General features: G+C 35.7%; 1 protein-coding gene across 2 annotated transcripts; it reads right to left on the bottom strand.

The window, feature by feature from the left end:
* Window positions 1-3,575: 3,575 nt before the first annotated feature.
* On the bottom strand, window positions 3,576-11,334 carry LOC18428016 (Tetratricopeptide repeat (TPR)-like superfamily protein). 2 transcript variants are annotated; one of them, XM_006837056.4, is made up of 7 exons: window positions 10,598-11,334; window positions 6,566-6,788; window positions 5,852-6,331; window positions 4,695-4,901; window positions 4,462-4,599; window positions 3,976-4,163; window positions 3,576-3,766 (listed from the first exon to the last, which is right to left on the bottom strand). In XM_006837056.4, exons 1-6 carry the CDS (start codon window positions 11,215-11,217, stop codon window positions 3,978-3,980), a joined length of 1,854 nt encoding a protein of 617 aa, XP_006837119.1. In that variant the 5' UTR covers window positions 11,218-11,334; the 3' UTR covers window positions 3,576-3,766; window positions 3,976-3,977. The 2 variants fall into 2 exon arrangements, with proteins under 2 accessions (XP_006837119.1, XP_088706441.1); XM_088850315.1 differs by adding an exon at window positions 9,813-9,987 and having other exon boundaries at window positions 3,576-4,163; window positions 10,598-10,768.
* Between the last annotated feature and the right edge of the window lie 4,338 nt (window positions 11,335-15,672).

The following is a 15,672-nucleotide window of genomic DNA, read 5'->3' as shown; positions in this document are numbered from 1 at the left end:
GGGTCGACTGAGATCTGACCCATCCAGGTCTGGGCTTGATTTGGACTTTGGACCCAGACTCCAGGATGGAATTGGTTTTGTACCCATTTGGGTCTGGGTCTGGGTCTGTATCAAACTTGACTTGCCATGTTGACTTACAGGGTTTAGACCTAGACCCTGGTAGGGTACCACGGCCCCACGGGGTTCCCTGAACATAATCAGGATCTGGCCTGTTTTGAAGTTCTAGATATAAGCCCCTAACCCTAAAATTGTAACTTTGCCTCTATACTGGCATTAGTAGACGAGCAGTTAGTGATATAAGACATGCTTTAATGTGGATTGTCTTCAATACTGGATTGTTATTCACATTGCTATGGAAAACCTTAATTATAAGGTTTTCTTAATGAGAAAAATTGAGCTCCACCTCATGTCCTTGGGGCTGCACCTTAAGCTACAGCTTTGCCTGTTGGATTACTTTGAAAATTTGTTGTGATATTTGGACTCAAAAAGAAGGATGTTTCACTTTTAAAAATAGTGTATTTGTACATATTGTCTAAACTATTTATTTTGATTGCATGTACTATTTTAGAATTTTTTGCTAGTTTTGGATCTCGTTTTATGAGTAAAAAGATATTTAGGCATATAATAGAAGGTTTTTGGCCCAAAATTAATTATTTTGGTGGGGCTGTATTGTAGCTTGAGGCCTAATGATAGTTGCACCCTCTACCTAAAATTTCAAAACTTTAGTATTATGTTCATTGTTTTTATTTGTTTATTAATTTTGTTTTAGCTAAACTTGCCAAAATTCCATTGCATTCGGTATCTTGTATTTGCGGAATGATGAAATTCTACTTTTTTTTTTAGATCATGGTAGAGTTCAACAACATGATGTCATGAGTTTCATTCGTAACAAGACTCTTTTTTCACTTTACCTAAAAAAATAAAAAAGATCTTTTTTACTTATCAAAAAAGAAAGCACAATTCATCTCAACATTTTGGCTTTATAATTCAACATATGTACACGAGCACATGTTTTTGTGTGTTTGCGAGAGGGATTCATCTCCAATAATTTTCATTTCAACAGTAAATAAGCACATGCGCCGATGTGTTTTTTTTATGATGGAAATAGAGAGAGAATCCAGCATTCACATGCTTGAGTCGACGACTCCTTGATGAGGTGGGCATCAATAAGCAATGAATATGTATTCTCATTTGGTCTCAACCCCTGAAGTGTATGAAATCAAGGTGCATATCTGTCTCTTTTGTACAAGTTCTAAATCAGTATATACTAAGAGACTGGTATCTACGCTTAACACTAATGAGACTTGCTGAAGTGTTTAGGCGGCACAGCATAGTCTAGTTGATTATGGTCAGACTATGTTATCTGGATTCTTTTGTTCAAGTGTCTTATGAGAGTGTGTTCTTTTCCAATTGTTGCGGTTATGACCTCACATGGCAATAGAATTTTGTTTCATTCACATTTTGATATGGAAGAATTTTATATAAATGCGAGGCTCTAAACAATCAAATTAAGGCGTACTTAAAAATTTTCACTAGAAGAGGTTGTTTCGATGACTAAAAATCTTCAATTTGATCATATCGACATCAAGATGTATGGACATAACAAAAAATGGATTTCAAGTTTTTGAAATAGTTCATTTTGTATGGCATTTTTGAACCGTCAATTTTCAAGATTTTCAAATGTTTATAGATCTGCGTAATTTACACTATTTTCTAAGCTTTAACTTTATAATTAGAGATGAAAATAGATTTTCAAGCCATCACAAAGATTTTCGCTACTGAAAAAACATCTTTTAATACTATTTGAAGGTGTGCTTTACTTTAATTGTTTAGAGCCTCGGCCTTAAACAATCCACAACCTTTCGATATTCTTGATTGGTAAATAAAATCTATGGGAAATTAGTACTCATATATTGATATGAAAGGTTGATTTACATTTGCAACAGTAAGTGCAACAAAAATTGGACCAGTGCTTTAACGTTTAGTGTTTAGGGTTTAGGGTTTAGAGTCTACCAAGTAAGAGAAGCTTTAAAAAAAAAATTGTCAAAAAGAACCAAAGGAAAAAAAGGGAAGCTTTGCCTTTCCATAGAGGTCCTGATTCGTTTCTGTTCTGCTTTTGAGAGGCATTTAATCTTCCTATCTATGTTGAATTGCTTTATGTTTAAATAGCTAATTCTTGGCATCCCTTAAGAGACAAAATAAAAAATAAAATAAAATAAAATTCACACCCATATACTTAGATATATGAAATTATGAACACATCCAAGTAGGGTTGAAAATTTACCCCATACGACCTGAAACTCAAATTTCATACTTGATCCGGATCTGGGCATACGTTCAGATCTGACAGGTTGGATCCAGATCCAAATCTTGGATCCAATTAGTAATTCAGATCACATCTAGGTATAGGGCATCCAATCCAAATGTAACCCAATTATTAAACTATTATATATATATATGCATAAATACATATTGTATATTATATTTTAAATATATATTGTATAATGTTTTTTTTATTATATCTTATTTTGTCGATACAAAATAATTTTTTCCAATCGGATCCAGATATTGATGGGGATCTCATGTATACTTTTGAATCCAGATCAGGATCCAATTGGGTCGGGATCTGATTTTGTATCCCATGAATATTTTTCAGAATCAAATCCAGATCACAGTGGATCTCGACCTCATCCGACCCATTCTTAACCCTACATCTGAGAACCTTTCGAAACCAAGCGCCACGGGGTTTGAGAATGCATTTCATGTACATAGCAGCCTTGAGAATTCTTCCTGGTGCTTACTGACATGGATGACTGATATGAAGGCAAGAATTCATGTACCCATTTAAGTTGCCATTCATCGTTCTTTTTATTTTCCGCCCTTCTTCCTTGTTGGAGTCGAGTCATTGAGCATTCTCTCTACTGTTTTACACAACCTCTCTCTCTCTCTCTCTCTCTCTAGTGTTTCAAACCCACTATGTTTTTGGTCCTGTTTACTGCTCTCCCCTTCTTCCTCTCTCTACTATCCTCTTTCTCGCTCTATTGTTTTCACAAGTAAGTTTTTTCTCCCTCTCTCTCTCTCTCTCTGCTGTTTTCTCACTCTTCTATCATTCGATGTACCTCTTTCTCTATCAGTTAGGGCCAAGTCGCCCAGGAGGGTGGGTGCCCGAGTCATGACCCGAATTTTGGGTGTTTAAACACTGCTTATGATACTAACAAGCTACTACTGGTAAGGCAGAAGCCATGCCCCACCATGACAAGGTCCACTTGAATTCCTCCCACTCAGCTCCAAGGGCAGGTCACCAGCAAGCCATTATTCAAGCAAATAGAACAGGGCAGATCACACTGATCAGCAATCCAACGGTGGGCAAGGTGGCATCAACACCATGTTCTGATGGTTGACACCTCACATGAATTGTACAAATAAAGAGATTGATCTCTTATAAACTTCATGGCACTATCAAAAAATTGATCAGAAAATGATCATGTATGATCATCACAGCCAAAGCACTACCTAATGTCCAGATTAACACTAGTCACCATGAACAAACTGGTGAATAGACCCAACCCACAAAAGGTCAAAGAAAAGATATCATTAACTCCGTACAATCTGTTTGGTCAGCAAAGGAAAAGGAAAATATCTTAACAAAAATTTACATGCAAATCATTCTTCCAATAAGAAACACTCAGTATTAGTGTATATTCGAGCCTGCAATCCCGAGAGACTCCCACGCATTTTATTAGGCCTTCCATCACCCCTAGATTTGCTACATTGGAGGAGGAAGAAAAAAGGAAAAAGAATAGAAGAAATAAACAAGAGGAGATAGAAAATGAGGGGGCCAAAAGGGTACTCTGCTCTTAACTTAAGAAAAAACCGGAGTTAAATGCAAAACAAGATTTGATAAATATGATTCATTTGTATCTTCTAGCTGATCTCCTCTTACAGTGTCAGTTTTTCTTGAAATTTTCTCAGTACCTTTAGGGCAATTCAGTGCTATAGTTGAGCCCAAATAGCATATCTCGACGGGCCTCACCACCCATTCTGTATTTGAGCTTGCTTGCCAGTATCCGGACCTGCTCATTGCTTTCGTCATCAAACTCACGGACAGATCGCCTCCTAACCTTTTTGAGACTTTCTTTTGATGGGGCAAACCCAGCATTCATCTGCTCAGTCAATTCCAATTTTGTTGAGTAAATATGCATGTGTACATTGAGAGAGAGTGAGAGAACACAATTCTTCTCAACTTTATGACTCGACATGTGACAACATGCTCGTGTGTGTGTGTTAGAGAGAGGCATTCATCTGCTATGACAATTTCCATTCAGAAGTCAATATGCTTATAGAAAGAGAGAACCCAGCATTGATATGGAGATTCCATTTCATTAGTAAAACAGACGTGTGATTGTGTGTGTGTGTGCACGTGAGAGAGAGAGAGAGAGAGAGAGAGAGAGAGAGAGACACCATCTCATCAATGATTGAGAGCGCAGATTTCTGGTCCTTGTTGATGAGGTGGGCATCAATAAGCAATGAATATGTTGTCTCATTTGGTCTCACACCTAAGCTTGTCAAATGCTCGAACACCCTCGAAGCTTCAAATGTCTGCTCAAAACAAAAACAATTAGATATTTTTGAAGGCATCAATTGGTGACTCCGACACAAGATATCTAACAAAATTAATAGGGAGAATAGGCAACCTTTTTCATCTTCCCAAATGCAAACAACAATGCATTATACGAATGGATATCTGGGGTCAAACCAAAGGTGTTGCTGATGGCCTCAAATGTCTGATAGGCTCGATCAAGATCCCATATGTTTGCACAACCTAATATTACACAATTCACAGCAGCAACAGACTTGTAAGGCGGATCCGCACGGCTTAAATTCTCCAACTGAAAATACACCTGGATATGTGGTTCCCAAATATAATCTCGCAATAAGTCAAATAAGAATAGTCATAAAAGCAAGCTATGACCTGGTGAAGTAGAGTGATAAGGAGTCCAAAGGAAGTATTGCACATGGTGAATTTGCAAAGAAAAGCCAGCAACTTTCAGTGGAAAATACATGCAATTATCAAACAAAAGATGCTACACACCATGGACCAACATGAACTACAACTCAGTGGACTTATTCCATCAAAAACATCAATAATTTTAGTATCTACAATGAAGCAGTACTACCAGAGATCAAACGGCTCTGGGAACTGCCAATAACTTTCTTCCTATTCCAATCAATGACAAATACAGCTGGCATTTTAGAGAGTCACAGGATTTAACTGTTTTGCCTGTGGTACACTAGAATCAGAAAGGCGTTAAAATTAACAAGAAAAGGGATACGCATTTTGTGCAAAGATATGGCTTAGAATTCTCAATAAAGTGATGCTGTGCCCCAATCATGTGAATCCTAAACACCTCCAACACCTACAAAAATTTAAAGAACCAATATTTTTAATTATAAATACAACCCATAATAATGTAATGTAGAGCTCAAATTGACACTGACCCAAGGAAAATGTACTGCCTGGGAAACTAAGCTGTGATTCATGTAAATGGCTCTGGATGTGATTAATGTGACATTTTTTTTTAGTTTACATGCGTTGAGTTTATCAAACATGGACATGATACCCATTTGAAGTATAAATGCATCATAGAAATCAAACAATCTATAAGCCATCATACATTTACATGCTCAGACCTACATGTGCATGCATGTGTGGGCCAAACAAACATAAACAACTACTATTTGGGAAGTACATATACCATACTGATGAAAAACAGAAGATTTAAGATTTCCCATAGAAGAGAATAGGTTAATCAAACTATTCAAAGAGGATAAATATGGTAGATGCACATACCGAGTCCAATGTCGCAAAACCATTCTTGGAACATGCCACAACCAGAGGATTTAAGGAAGTAAAAGGAGAAAACAACTCTTCATCCACAGCAGTAGGATTGGCATATGCAGTCTCGAATTCGTTCAAAGTAGCAAATGCCCTTTGTAAGGTCCCCAACATTGAATAAGCATATATCTTCCCTAAATAAGACTCAGGATTCGGTGCCCTCTTCTGACGCAACGAACGTCTCAATATTGCCCAAGAAGCATCAAGAAGATTAGAATTGCAAGTCCTCGCAGCTGTTCCCAATGCAGACACAACCAAGCCTTCATCGACAGAAAGAAGGACTGGAGGCCTCACATTTTCACCACGAGCAATCCATCGTGCAAAAAATTCCAAGGAATGAAATGCCAACTTGCCATTATCAGCTTGTAATGCAACATCAGCAAGGTATGTACACAGGTTCCAGGATGGGCACAAAGCCTTGTTTTGATCCATTCTCTGAATTTGTACACAAGTTCAGAGAAACCTATTTAGAACTCTTGAGCAATTCCACATAAAGTACAAAAACCTTTCATTAATCAGTCTCACAAATGAAAAACCATTAAGATAGTGGGAATTCACACTCTAAAAGAGTAGAATTCTTTTTTTTGTAAAAGACCTCTTAAAAATTCTTAAAAACAAAGAAAAAAAATGGAGTCAAGAAAGAGGATAAATCCCTCTATAACTCAACACCTTGCATCTCTCTATGATTGAAGTCAAAGTATCCAATGTCCCAGCCTTTACACAACTCCGAACACAGTCTGTGAAGACTCTCATTGACAGCATATAACCAGACTTCAATGTCAGGTCAAGATACTTAAGGGCATCATCGATCTTGTTCACTAGAAATTGAAGTCCAATGACCAAGTCATATGATTCCTCATCTGGGGAAGCATCCTTTCCTGCCTGGATCATCCTGATGTAATCAATGGAAGTTCATTATGAAATAAAAAAGTATTCTAGCTAATTACACTTGCAATACAAAGTAATCTTCCATGTGCACTGCAAAATAAAACAAAATGCGAAGTATATTATAAACCAGTGGGCTATGGAAGCCATAGCCCGTTGGATCATCTCCAATGATGGATGGCAATGAAGAATAAGAGAGAACCACTGTTGGGGTCACGTCCTGTTGTGACATATCCGACTTCCTCTCCATCACCATCTATCATTCCAACGGACAAGGATGACCAATGGACAACGTTCCATAGTTGATTCAAGTATAGTGAACTTCATAATAACATTTAGAACACTAGCATCTATAACATCGACCAAACAAGGAGAAAGATAAAAAAGCAATACTCACATAATGAGATATGTAGATGATTTAAGCAAGAGTGAATTTTGGACATCTTCAGTTTAAAGAACCATAAACACATAATACATCTGAGGCTCTGAGCTAAGATGCCGATACAAGTACAGACACCAAGAACAGAAAAATAACATCTGAGGCTCTGAGCTAATGTGCCCAGATACAAGTACAGATACCAAGAACAGAAAAATAAGACCCTCCATTTCTTCAAATCCAAAATATGGATCCGGATACGAGTGTATTAACTAAAAACACACACAAACAAAGAGAAAAAAGATTCTGTAAGCCAATGGCCTCATGCTACATCGTAAACCCATTGGCTAAAACACATAGCTAGAGGGATTTCTTTGAGCAGAAACTTCACACAGCATCTTTGACTTGAAAAATAAACCTCAAAGAAAAAAAAAAAAACAATTTTTAGTTGCTAAAGGCCTCAATCCACAGTCCAAAAAACAGCCCATATTATAAAAATGGCAGACTCAGTTTCCCCATTTATGTGCAAAATCAACTATTTTGCTCTCTTTTTTGTTTATTTTGACCACCTAGATGATATCTTGATCTTGATCTGCGCGAAATTTTAAGGTCCAACAAAACTTCCTAGTTCAAAGTTAACATTACAGAACGAGCCCAATGTCATCTGTAATCTTTTCCCACACGCATTCAGCTAGACATCAATAAATGTTATACTATAGCTCTTTTAACACAAACATATGCATCTAACACATTCATGCATAGAATCCACCATAGTGGATAATACAATATTTTATCCATAATTTTTTAGCTATCTCATTTTATTCTTATAAGTATCCTAGCAGTATCCAGTATAAGTATCGGAATTCACTGGTATGTTAAGCATCTACAAGTACATGTGTCATGGCATCCAAGACCCCTTTCATTTGATTTTGTTAAGGGTGATTTTAGTCTTTTGCAATCCCTTAAGAGAAGGGCCCTTTAAACCATGCAGTACACATCCCAATCAATCCACACTGCAAAAAGACAGGAGAGTCCCTCATGTCACAACTTACACCACGAAGCTGAATTCCTTAGGAAAATTCCCTAAAATAGTACTATTCGTCGCTTAGAAAACCCTCCTCATGTTGTCGTGTAACTATTACTTATATACCAATATATAGACAATTAGTATTAAAATCAATGTGGTTTTTCTTTTTTTATATTCAAAATTAGAATGGAGGAAGAGGAATACCCATGATTGCAGCTTCTCTCCAATAAAGCCATAAATTACCTCAAAAAGGCAAGAAAATGTTTTTCCACTCTCTTATCACATAACCCAATGATTTGTGAGGGCAAAGAAACCATATCACCTGGCCCCCAAGTAGCAGTTCAGGACATAAATGAACTTTCTATGCAAAAACCATCAATAGACTTCCTCCAACGTAAAACCAGTACTTCAAAATGGTCAAAAACATTCAATATGATACATGATGGAAATTTATAGTTAACATTTGGTCTTCAATAACTATACTATATAACACTACCCCTTGCATCAAGAACTGGTTCCCAACATCCATGGAAATAATCCCTAGTAAAGTTAGTCCATGAATAGGGTTAAAATAATAGCAAAAATGGTACTTTTCTTTCACTAATATTTCAGTAACTAGTCATCAGAAATGTCATCAAAAGCATGAGCCCAATACCCAGGTTCCTCTCTAAAGCTAATTTCCATGTTAAAAATTACCAACTACGCATTTCTATTTTTGAAAGCCATCGATATTTACTCATTCAACAGTAATCATTTGTAACTCAAAGACTAATCTAAGTGGCCTTGTTATATTAGGAATCTAACTTTAAGTGTACCCACTAATGCTCAGAGAGCTTATGAAGCTTTTCGGGTACAACCAATCAAATGCAATCAGATATCATCCAAATAATACAAAAGCCAACAGAAGAAGAGAACCCCAACTAAACAATTTATAGAGAGAGAGCTCCAAAGACGAGGTTTCAGCCTAGCTAATCAATGCCATATGTGCAAGGAAGAGGAGTCTCACACCCTCCTTTTCATCCACTGCCGCTTTGCTCAACAGGTTTGGAGCAAACACTTATGGGACTTCAACTACCAGTGGGTCACTCCCACAACCATTGAACTTCTATTCTCTACCTACTTCTTCCACCCTTTTCCTTAGCAGGAATTTTCTTCGGAGAGCATCCATCCAAGCCACTTTATGGTCTATTTGGAAGGAGCGAAACTCTGGTGTCCTCCACAAAGCTACAAGTAAGGAACAAAAACAGCAGAAAAAGTGAGATCACTCACCATCTTCTGGGCTTCTAGCTACAAAATCACTCAGAGGCTGCACAACACCTTACTTTGATAACAATTGGTTAGATATTTTGAAGTCTAACACCTCAAGCTTCTTTGCTCAAGCATATGGACACACCCCCCCCCCCCCACACACACACACACACCAAAAAAAAAAAAAAAACCCAAAGCACCATCAAAGTCAACATAGACGGGTGCTCTTTGGGTAATCCGGGTCTGTGCAGAGCTGGAAGCATTTACAGAGATTCTAACAGCAATACTACTCTAACAGTCTCCATTCACATTGGGCACAGAGATTCCAATTGAGCAGAGGCCACCACCTTGCTCTAGGCACTCCAATGATTCGAACTTACTTGGGGAAACCAATTAAGAGTTGAGCCTGACTCTCAGAATGTCATCATATGGGCATCAAGATCTTCTGAACGTACTTGGGGACTGACCCACATTTTCGACCATGTCCATTTTCTTTGCAGGCCACTTCAAGTCGACTTTTGACATATCTGGAGGGAAAGGAACCGGGATGCTCATCTGCTAGCAAAACAAGGGGCACAGTCATACTCCACACCCAGACACAGAAATGAAGAATCTCCCCTCTTCCAATTCGCCCCATCTCTTCTCCTCTCTTATCTCTCTTCTAAGTATAAATTCTCACTAATCTCCCACCTCTGGTGCTAATCTATATCCTCTCTCTCCCTCAACTTTCACTCTCTCCTCTCTTTCTTGAAAATCATATTTCTATCTACAAACTCTTTTGTTCTGGCATTGCCTCCCAGAGGAACCACGAGAACAGAGAGATGGATTACGAACCTCCTTTAATATCTTTATGTGATTATCATATTTTTTCCTTCTAGAACTAGTTCTCTATAATTCTTCTCCACCATGTAGTCTGAGCACCCAGTTTGTGGGATGCCTTCTAACCACAATCTTATCTAGTGTAATCTTTTGTTTTTTATTTAACAAAGTTAACCAAGCTTTAAAAAAAAAAACATCTTTTTCTATAGGAGCACCGACTTGTGGGATGCCAGCACTAACATCTCATGAGATTTTGCAGATTTTATGGTAATATGAATATATATTGTGACTGTAAAAAATAAATAAGTAAATAGAGTAGAAAGAGAGAGAGGGAGATCACGCTCACCGATCAAGCAGCTTCTCAGCAGCTTCACTCTCTCTCGCCTGATACATGGCCTTCAAAACCAGATTATATGAAGCAGTATTCGGTGAAATCCCATAATCTTCCATTTGAGCGACGAGGTCGAGGAGCTCGCCAGCTGATCCCCCTATCATCAAGTTAGCCCTCAAATAATGGTTGTACAAGTTCACATCAGGTTTATTAGGCTTCCCATTTGTATCCAGAGACCTAATCCAAAACTCAAACAGTTGCTTGAGATCAGACCATCTCTGTGAAGTCATCCAATCTGCAAAGGCATTCAAAAGACTTGGAAGATCTAGGGTTTGAGAGAAAGCTTGGATCCTTGTAGACGGAGTCTGGTGAAGAAACCCTAATGGAACCAGGGACTGAGAGATTACGGTTTCTTGAATAGAGCCAGGGTTTCGCCAGTTTTCCTGGTATAAAGGGCTACCAGTTGAAGGGCTTGGCGGCAATGGCGATGAAGGTGGAGGAGCTTCTTGGAGCTGGGGCTCCTGGTTCAAGAAAGCAGTAATGGATATATTCCTGCGTGAAATGTTAGGGTTTGAGTTAAAATTTAAAGTTTTGCAGAGGAGATGGACTCTGCTCACAAGAGGTCTGGCCGCCATTGTTGAGCTTGCTCGTGCAGCTCACATAGAAAATTACGGGCATCAAATTAGGATTTTAATGAGATATTCCGGTTTCAGAAGATTGCACATAAGAATGGGAACTCAAATGAAATTGGATATAACAATACAGGGAAGAAGAGAGAGTAGAAATTAGGGTTTTTTGAGAAAGATCAAACAATATAGAGAGAGGGGAACGCAATGAGAGGTAAGAGCTCTAGATATGCTTTTACCCCAAAAAATAAAAAAAAACTCTAGATATGGGACATAAGGGAAATGGGGCTGGAAACTAAGTTTATTACTGAAACGACCCTGTAAATACTGGTTTGGATTTGGCCAAGTAATGCGAAGCCGAAATTTCGGCCCGAAAATTTGAAATTGATTTGTGGAGAGGTCCCGGCTTGATGGATATTGAGAAAAATTTATTTGCAATGACGCACACCATTCTTACAGATGGATCGATATTCGTGTAGTCGACTTCAATCAGTTGAAAAAAAACTTTGAGGTGATGATCAAGATAAAATTTTAGGATGCAGATTGTATATGGACGCATCCGTAGGTATAGAAGTAAGATGCACCTTCAAATTTTATCATGGAATATAATTTTGATGTAAAATGTTTTTAGGATTATCTCAAAATCTATTTTTATATCTAATTATAAAATTTTAAATTTAAAAAAATAGTTAAAATCAAGTAGATCTATAAACATATGAAAATCTTGAAAATGGACGGTGTAGATAATATGTTGTAAAATGTACTATTTTTTAGACTTAAAATCTTTTTATTTTTCATAGTCATGCATCTCGATGTTGATATGATCAATCAAATGGTTTTTCAACATTAAAACTACCTTTTCTGATGGATTTTTAGGGGCATCCATAGTTCTACATTATAAGGTAGCAGCATCCTTATATAAACTTTTTTCAATATTTTATATTGGGGCAAACAAATCCGAAAAATCGATCTAGAATTAGATGGGCAGAATGAGAGTTCAGTTTGGCGATCCGACCGAGTGAATAGGACCATAAATAATATATAAAATTAATAAAATGTTAAGAAAAAGATGGTGTATATCAAGCTTGCTCTTTAATAGAACTGGGCAGTTTATTGTGGGAACTTGTTCTTGATATTTGGTCTAAATCATACTCGTTCCATCAATTAACAATTTGAATAGGGCGATTCTAATACAAATCAAAGTTACTTGAAACCTTTGGCATAAGATTTGACCTAATTCTCTCTTTTTCTTTCTAAATTTTTGAATTGCAAATGTTACTAGAACAACAATTTGTTCATTAAATAAATTCTTCTTTGGGTGAAACAACCAATCTCTCTCTCCTTAATTTGGATGTTTTTCAAGGGTGAAGTTTGCATAAGGTGTCAACATTTTTTTTTTTCCAACGTTAAGAACGTTTATTTAATAATTGCTTACATATGAGGACCTATAGGATTTCAAAGGAGAAGATGAAAGAAATGCCAGATTTGGCGAGGCCATCAGCTGCATCATTAAGGCGCAACACAAAATCTCATTAAAATGTGTCTTTTTGGTGTCAAAACTCATGGGCTAAAAGTCTATTTTTCACCTCTATAATGAAATTGCAAGCTTAAAAAATAGTGCAAATTTAGCATATCTTGAAAATGGACGGTCTTGATAATGTGTTACAAGATGTATTACTTTTAAGACTTAAAATTCATTTTTTCTTTTTACCCATATATATCGAGGTCAAGATGATCAATTGGAGAAATTTCTAGTGTCGAAACAACCTTTTTTTTTATCGAATTTTTGGGTGCACCTTACTGGTACAATATGAAGTTTACACCTTACATAAAATTTTTCCTTTTTTCAATAAAAGGGTGTGATTTGTATAAAGTTGCAACTTCAAATAATCCAATTAAGACGCACCTTCAAATTTTATCATAACAGGCAATTTTTGTTCAAACAATTCTTCGGATTATCTGAAAATCTATTTTCATTTCTAATTATAAAATTTAAAACTCCAAAAATGGTTAAAATCAAATGGATCTATAAATATATAAAAATCTTGAAAATGGATGGTCTAGATAATGTGTTGCAAGATGCACTATTTATGGGACTCAAAATATTTTATTTTCTTTTCTTTTTTCATAATCATACAGCTCGATGCCAGGATGATCAATTAGACAGTTTTTCAACATTAAAACAATTTTTCCGATAGTTTTTTAAGTGCATCTTTAATTCTACATTTTATGGTTGCAACCTTATACAATCCATTGAAGGCGCAACTCCAAATTTTATCATAGCATATAATTTTGATGTAAAAAAATTCTTAAGATTATCTCAAATCTATTTTCATATCCAATTATAAAATTTTGAACTTAAAAAATGATTAAAATCAATTAGATCTATAAACATATGAACATCTTGAAAATGAATGGTCTAGATAATGTGTTGTAAGATGCATCATTTTCTAGGACTCAGAATCTTTTATTTTTTCATAGTCATATATCTCGACGTCAAGATGATCAATTAGAGAGTTTTTAAATATTAAAACAACCTTTTCCAATGGATTTTTGAGGTGCATCCTTAGTTATACATTTTGCTTTTGTCATTTGCTTACATTTTGCTTTTGTTGAGGTAATAAAAAAAGGAAAATAGGTTAGAAAAAGTATTGGGTAGAAATGACTTATAGCCTCCGTGATCTGGATGGCAAGGTGCCCAGGCATGAGAGCTACTTAAGTGTTCTGGATTGCAATGTGCCCAAGCATGAGGGCTCCCTAAGTTAATTGCAACTAATGTACCTAAGCTAACATTAAATATATTAAGGAATTGTTTAAGACCATTTATCATTTATATATATGGAAATAATAATCGTTATTGTTTCTTAAATTTCAAAATGGGTGATTGTAAGAGTGTTATTGAATAGATACAAAGTTTAAAAAAAATTCCTAACTCATCTCACCCCAAGCCAACCAATGTGATATCTAATGAGTGGGAATAATTGTGACATCTATATACAAAATATTAAGAAAAATGTTTATATAAGGTGTCAAGCTTATAATGTACAAATAAGGCGCACCCAAAAAATCCACCGGAGAAGGTTTTTCCTATGTTGTATAACTTTCAAATCGATCATGTCGACCTCAGAATTCATAGATATATGACAAAAAAAAAAGAAGAAGAAGAAGAAATGGATTTTTAATCAAGAAATGGATTTTTAATCATTAAAAAAGTTATCCTAACACATTATTTGAACCATCCATTTTTTAAATTTTCAAGTATTCATAGATCTACTAGACCGACACCGTTTCTAGAATTTTAAATTTCATAATTGGGGGCAACAATAAATTTTCATATCATCAAAAGATCTTACAACACCAAAATTGTATTTTCAACATAATTTTGAGGTGCACCTTACTTCAATAGTATAAGGTTGACACCTTATACAAACCTCACTCAAAGATAAATGGTCTTTGTAGATAATTTCATATACTAAATATAGCATGAAGTTTCTATAAGGCGTAGTAGACTTTATGAAAACAAAATAAAAGCTCACCTCAAATCCTTGTCTGGAAAGCACTTTTGGCAACATAAATCTCCATGGCTTTAAAATCAATTTCCAACACTAACGATAAAATTTGAAACTCAAAAGATGTACATATCTTATGAATCATTTTTATTGCTAAATAGAAAATTTAGATAATTTGTTACAAAAAAACATTATTTTTAGAGCTTTAAATTCTATATTTTTTTACAACGATAATGTTCAAGCCAAGATGTTCAATCTATAAGTTTTCCAATACTTGAATTATAAATTTCAATGAGTTATGAGCTAAGGCTTAACTTTGATAACTTTGAAGCCCTATATAAAATTATACAAAAAGTCAGTTTATTTTTATTTATAAAGAGGAAATATATCCACAAATATATGCATTATTACCTGGACCCAATCTATATGCAATCAAGCCCACATATGTAGAAATGCGAGCCCATTAATAAATCTATTTTTCAGATGGACTTTTGGACTTAATTTTTTAACGCATGTAATCTCTAACATAGAGATCATGTATATAAAAAAATAAAATAAAATTTAAAAACTAGAAATAATAATTTTAAGAAGAAAACATTTAGATTGTTAGTTTCCATTATTTTTAGATGGAACACGTACTTGCATCCATTGATGCTTTAACACTTTTTGGACCACATATGTAGTCCTACGGTCCAGCCCGCATGAAACAGTTTTCCATCTAACATTGCACCGTGTATCTAACCATTTTTTGGAATATAAATATAACATTTCGAAAAGAGATTGTCTACAAAAAGACTATTTATCTTTTGCACATGAAAGTCACAATCATTCGTACTAATTAGATGTCAAATATGATAGCTTGGGGTGGACGAAAAAGTCCAAAATTTTTTTTTTTGAAATTTTATGCCTATTCTTGCAACCACCCGTTTTAAACTACTCATACAACCAACCACCG

Source organism: Amborella trichopoda, chromosome 10, assembly GCF_054954075.1.
Source record: "Amborella trichopoda isolate Santa Cruz 75 chromosome 10, AtrichopodaSantaCruz75HAP2 v2.0, whole genome shotgun sequence".
Lineage (NCBI taxonomy): Eukaryota > Viridiplantae > Streptophyta > Magnoliopsida > Amborellales > Amborellaceae > Amborella > Amborella trichopoda.
The sequence above is the reverse complement of the archived record's forward strand: the minus strand, read 5'-3'. Positions and strand labels throughout refer to the sequence as shown.

Bases quoted from the DNA above. Each gene is read 5' to 3' on its own strand.
- LOC18428016 (XM_006837056.4), bottom strand. From the start codon at position 11,217: ATGGCGGCCAGACCTCTTGTGAGCAGAGTCCATCTCCTCTGCAAAACT. The intron at 6,789-10,597 runs GTGAGCGTGATC...TGATTACATCAG, and splicing joins GCTGAGAAGCTGCTTGATCG to GATGATCCAGGCAGGAAAGG. The intron at 4,164-4,461 runs GTGTCTCTCTCT...TTGACTGAGCAG, and splicing joins TCTCAATCATTGATGAGATG to ATGAATGCTGGGTTTGCCCC.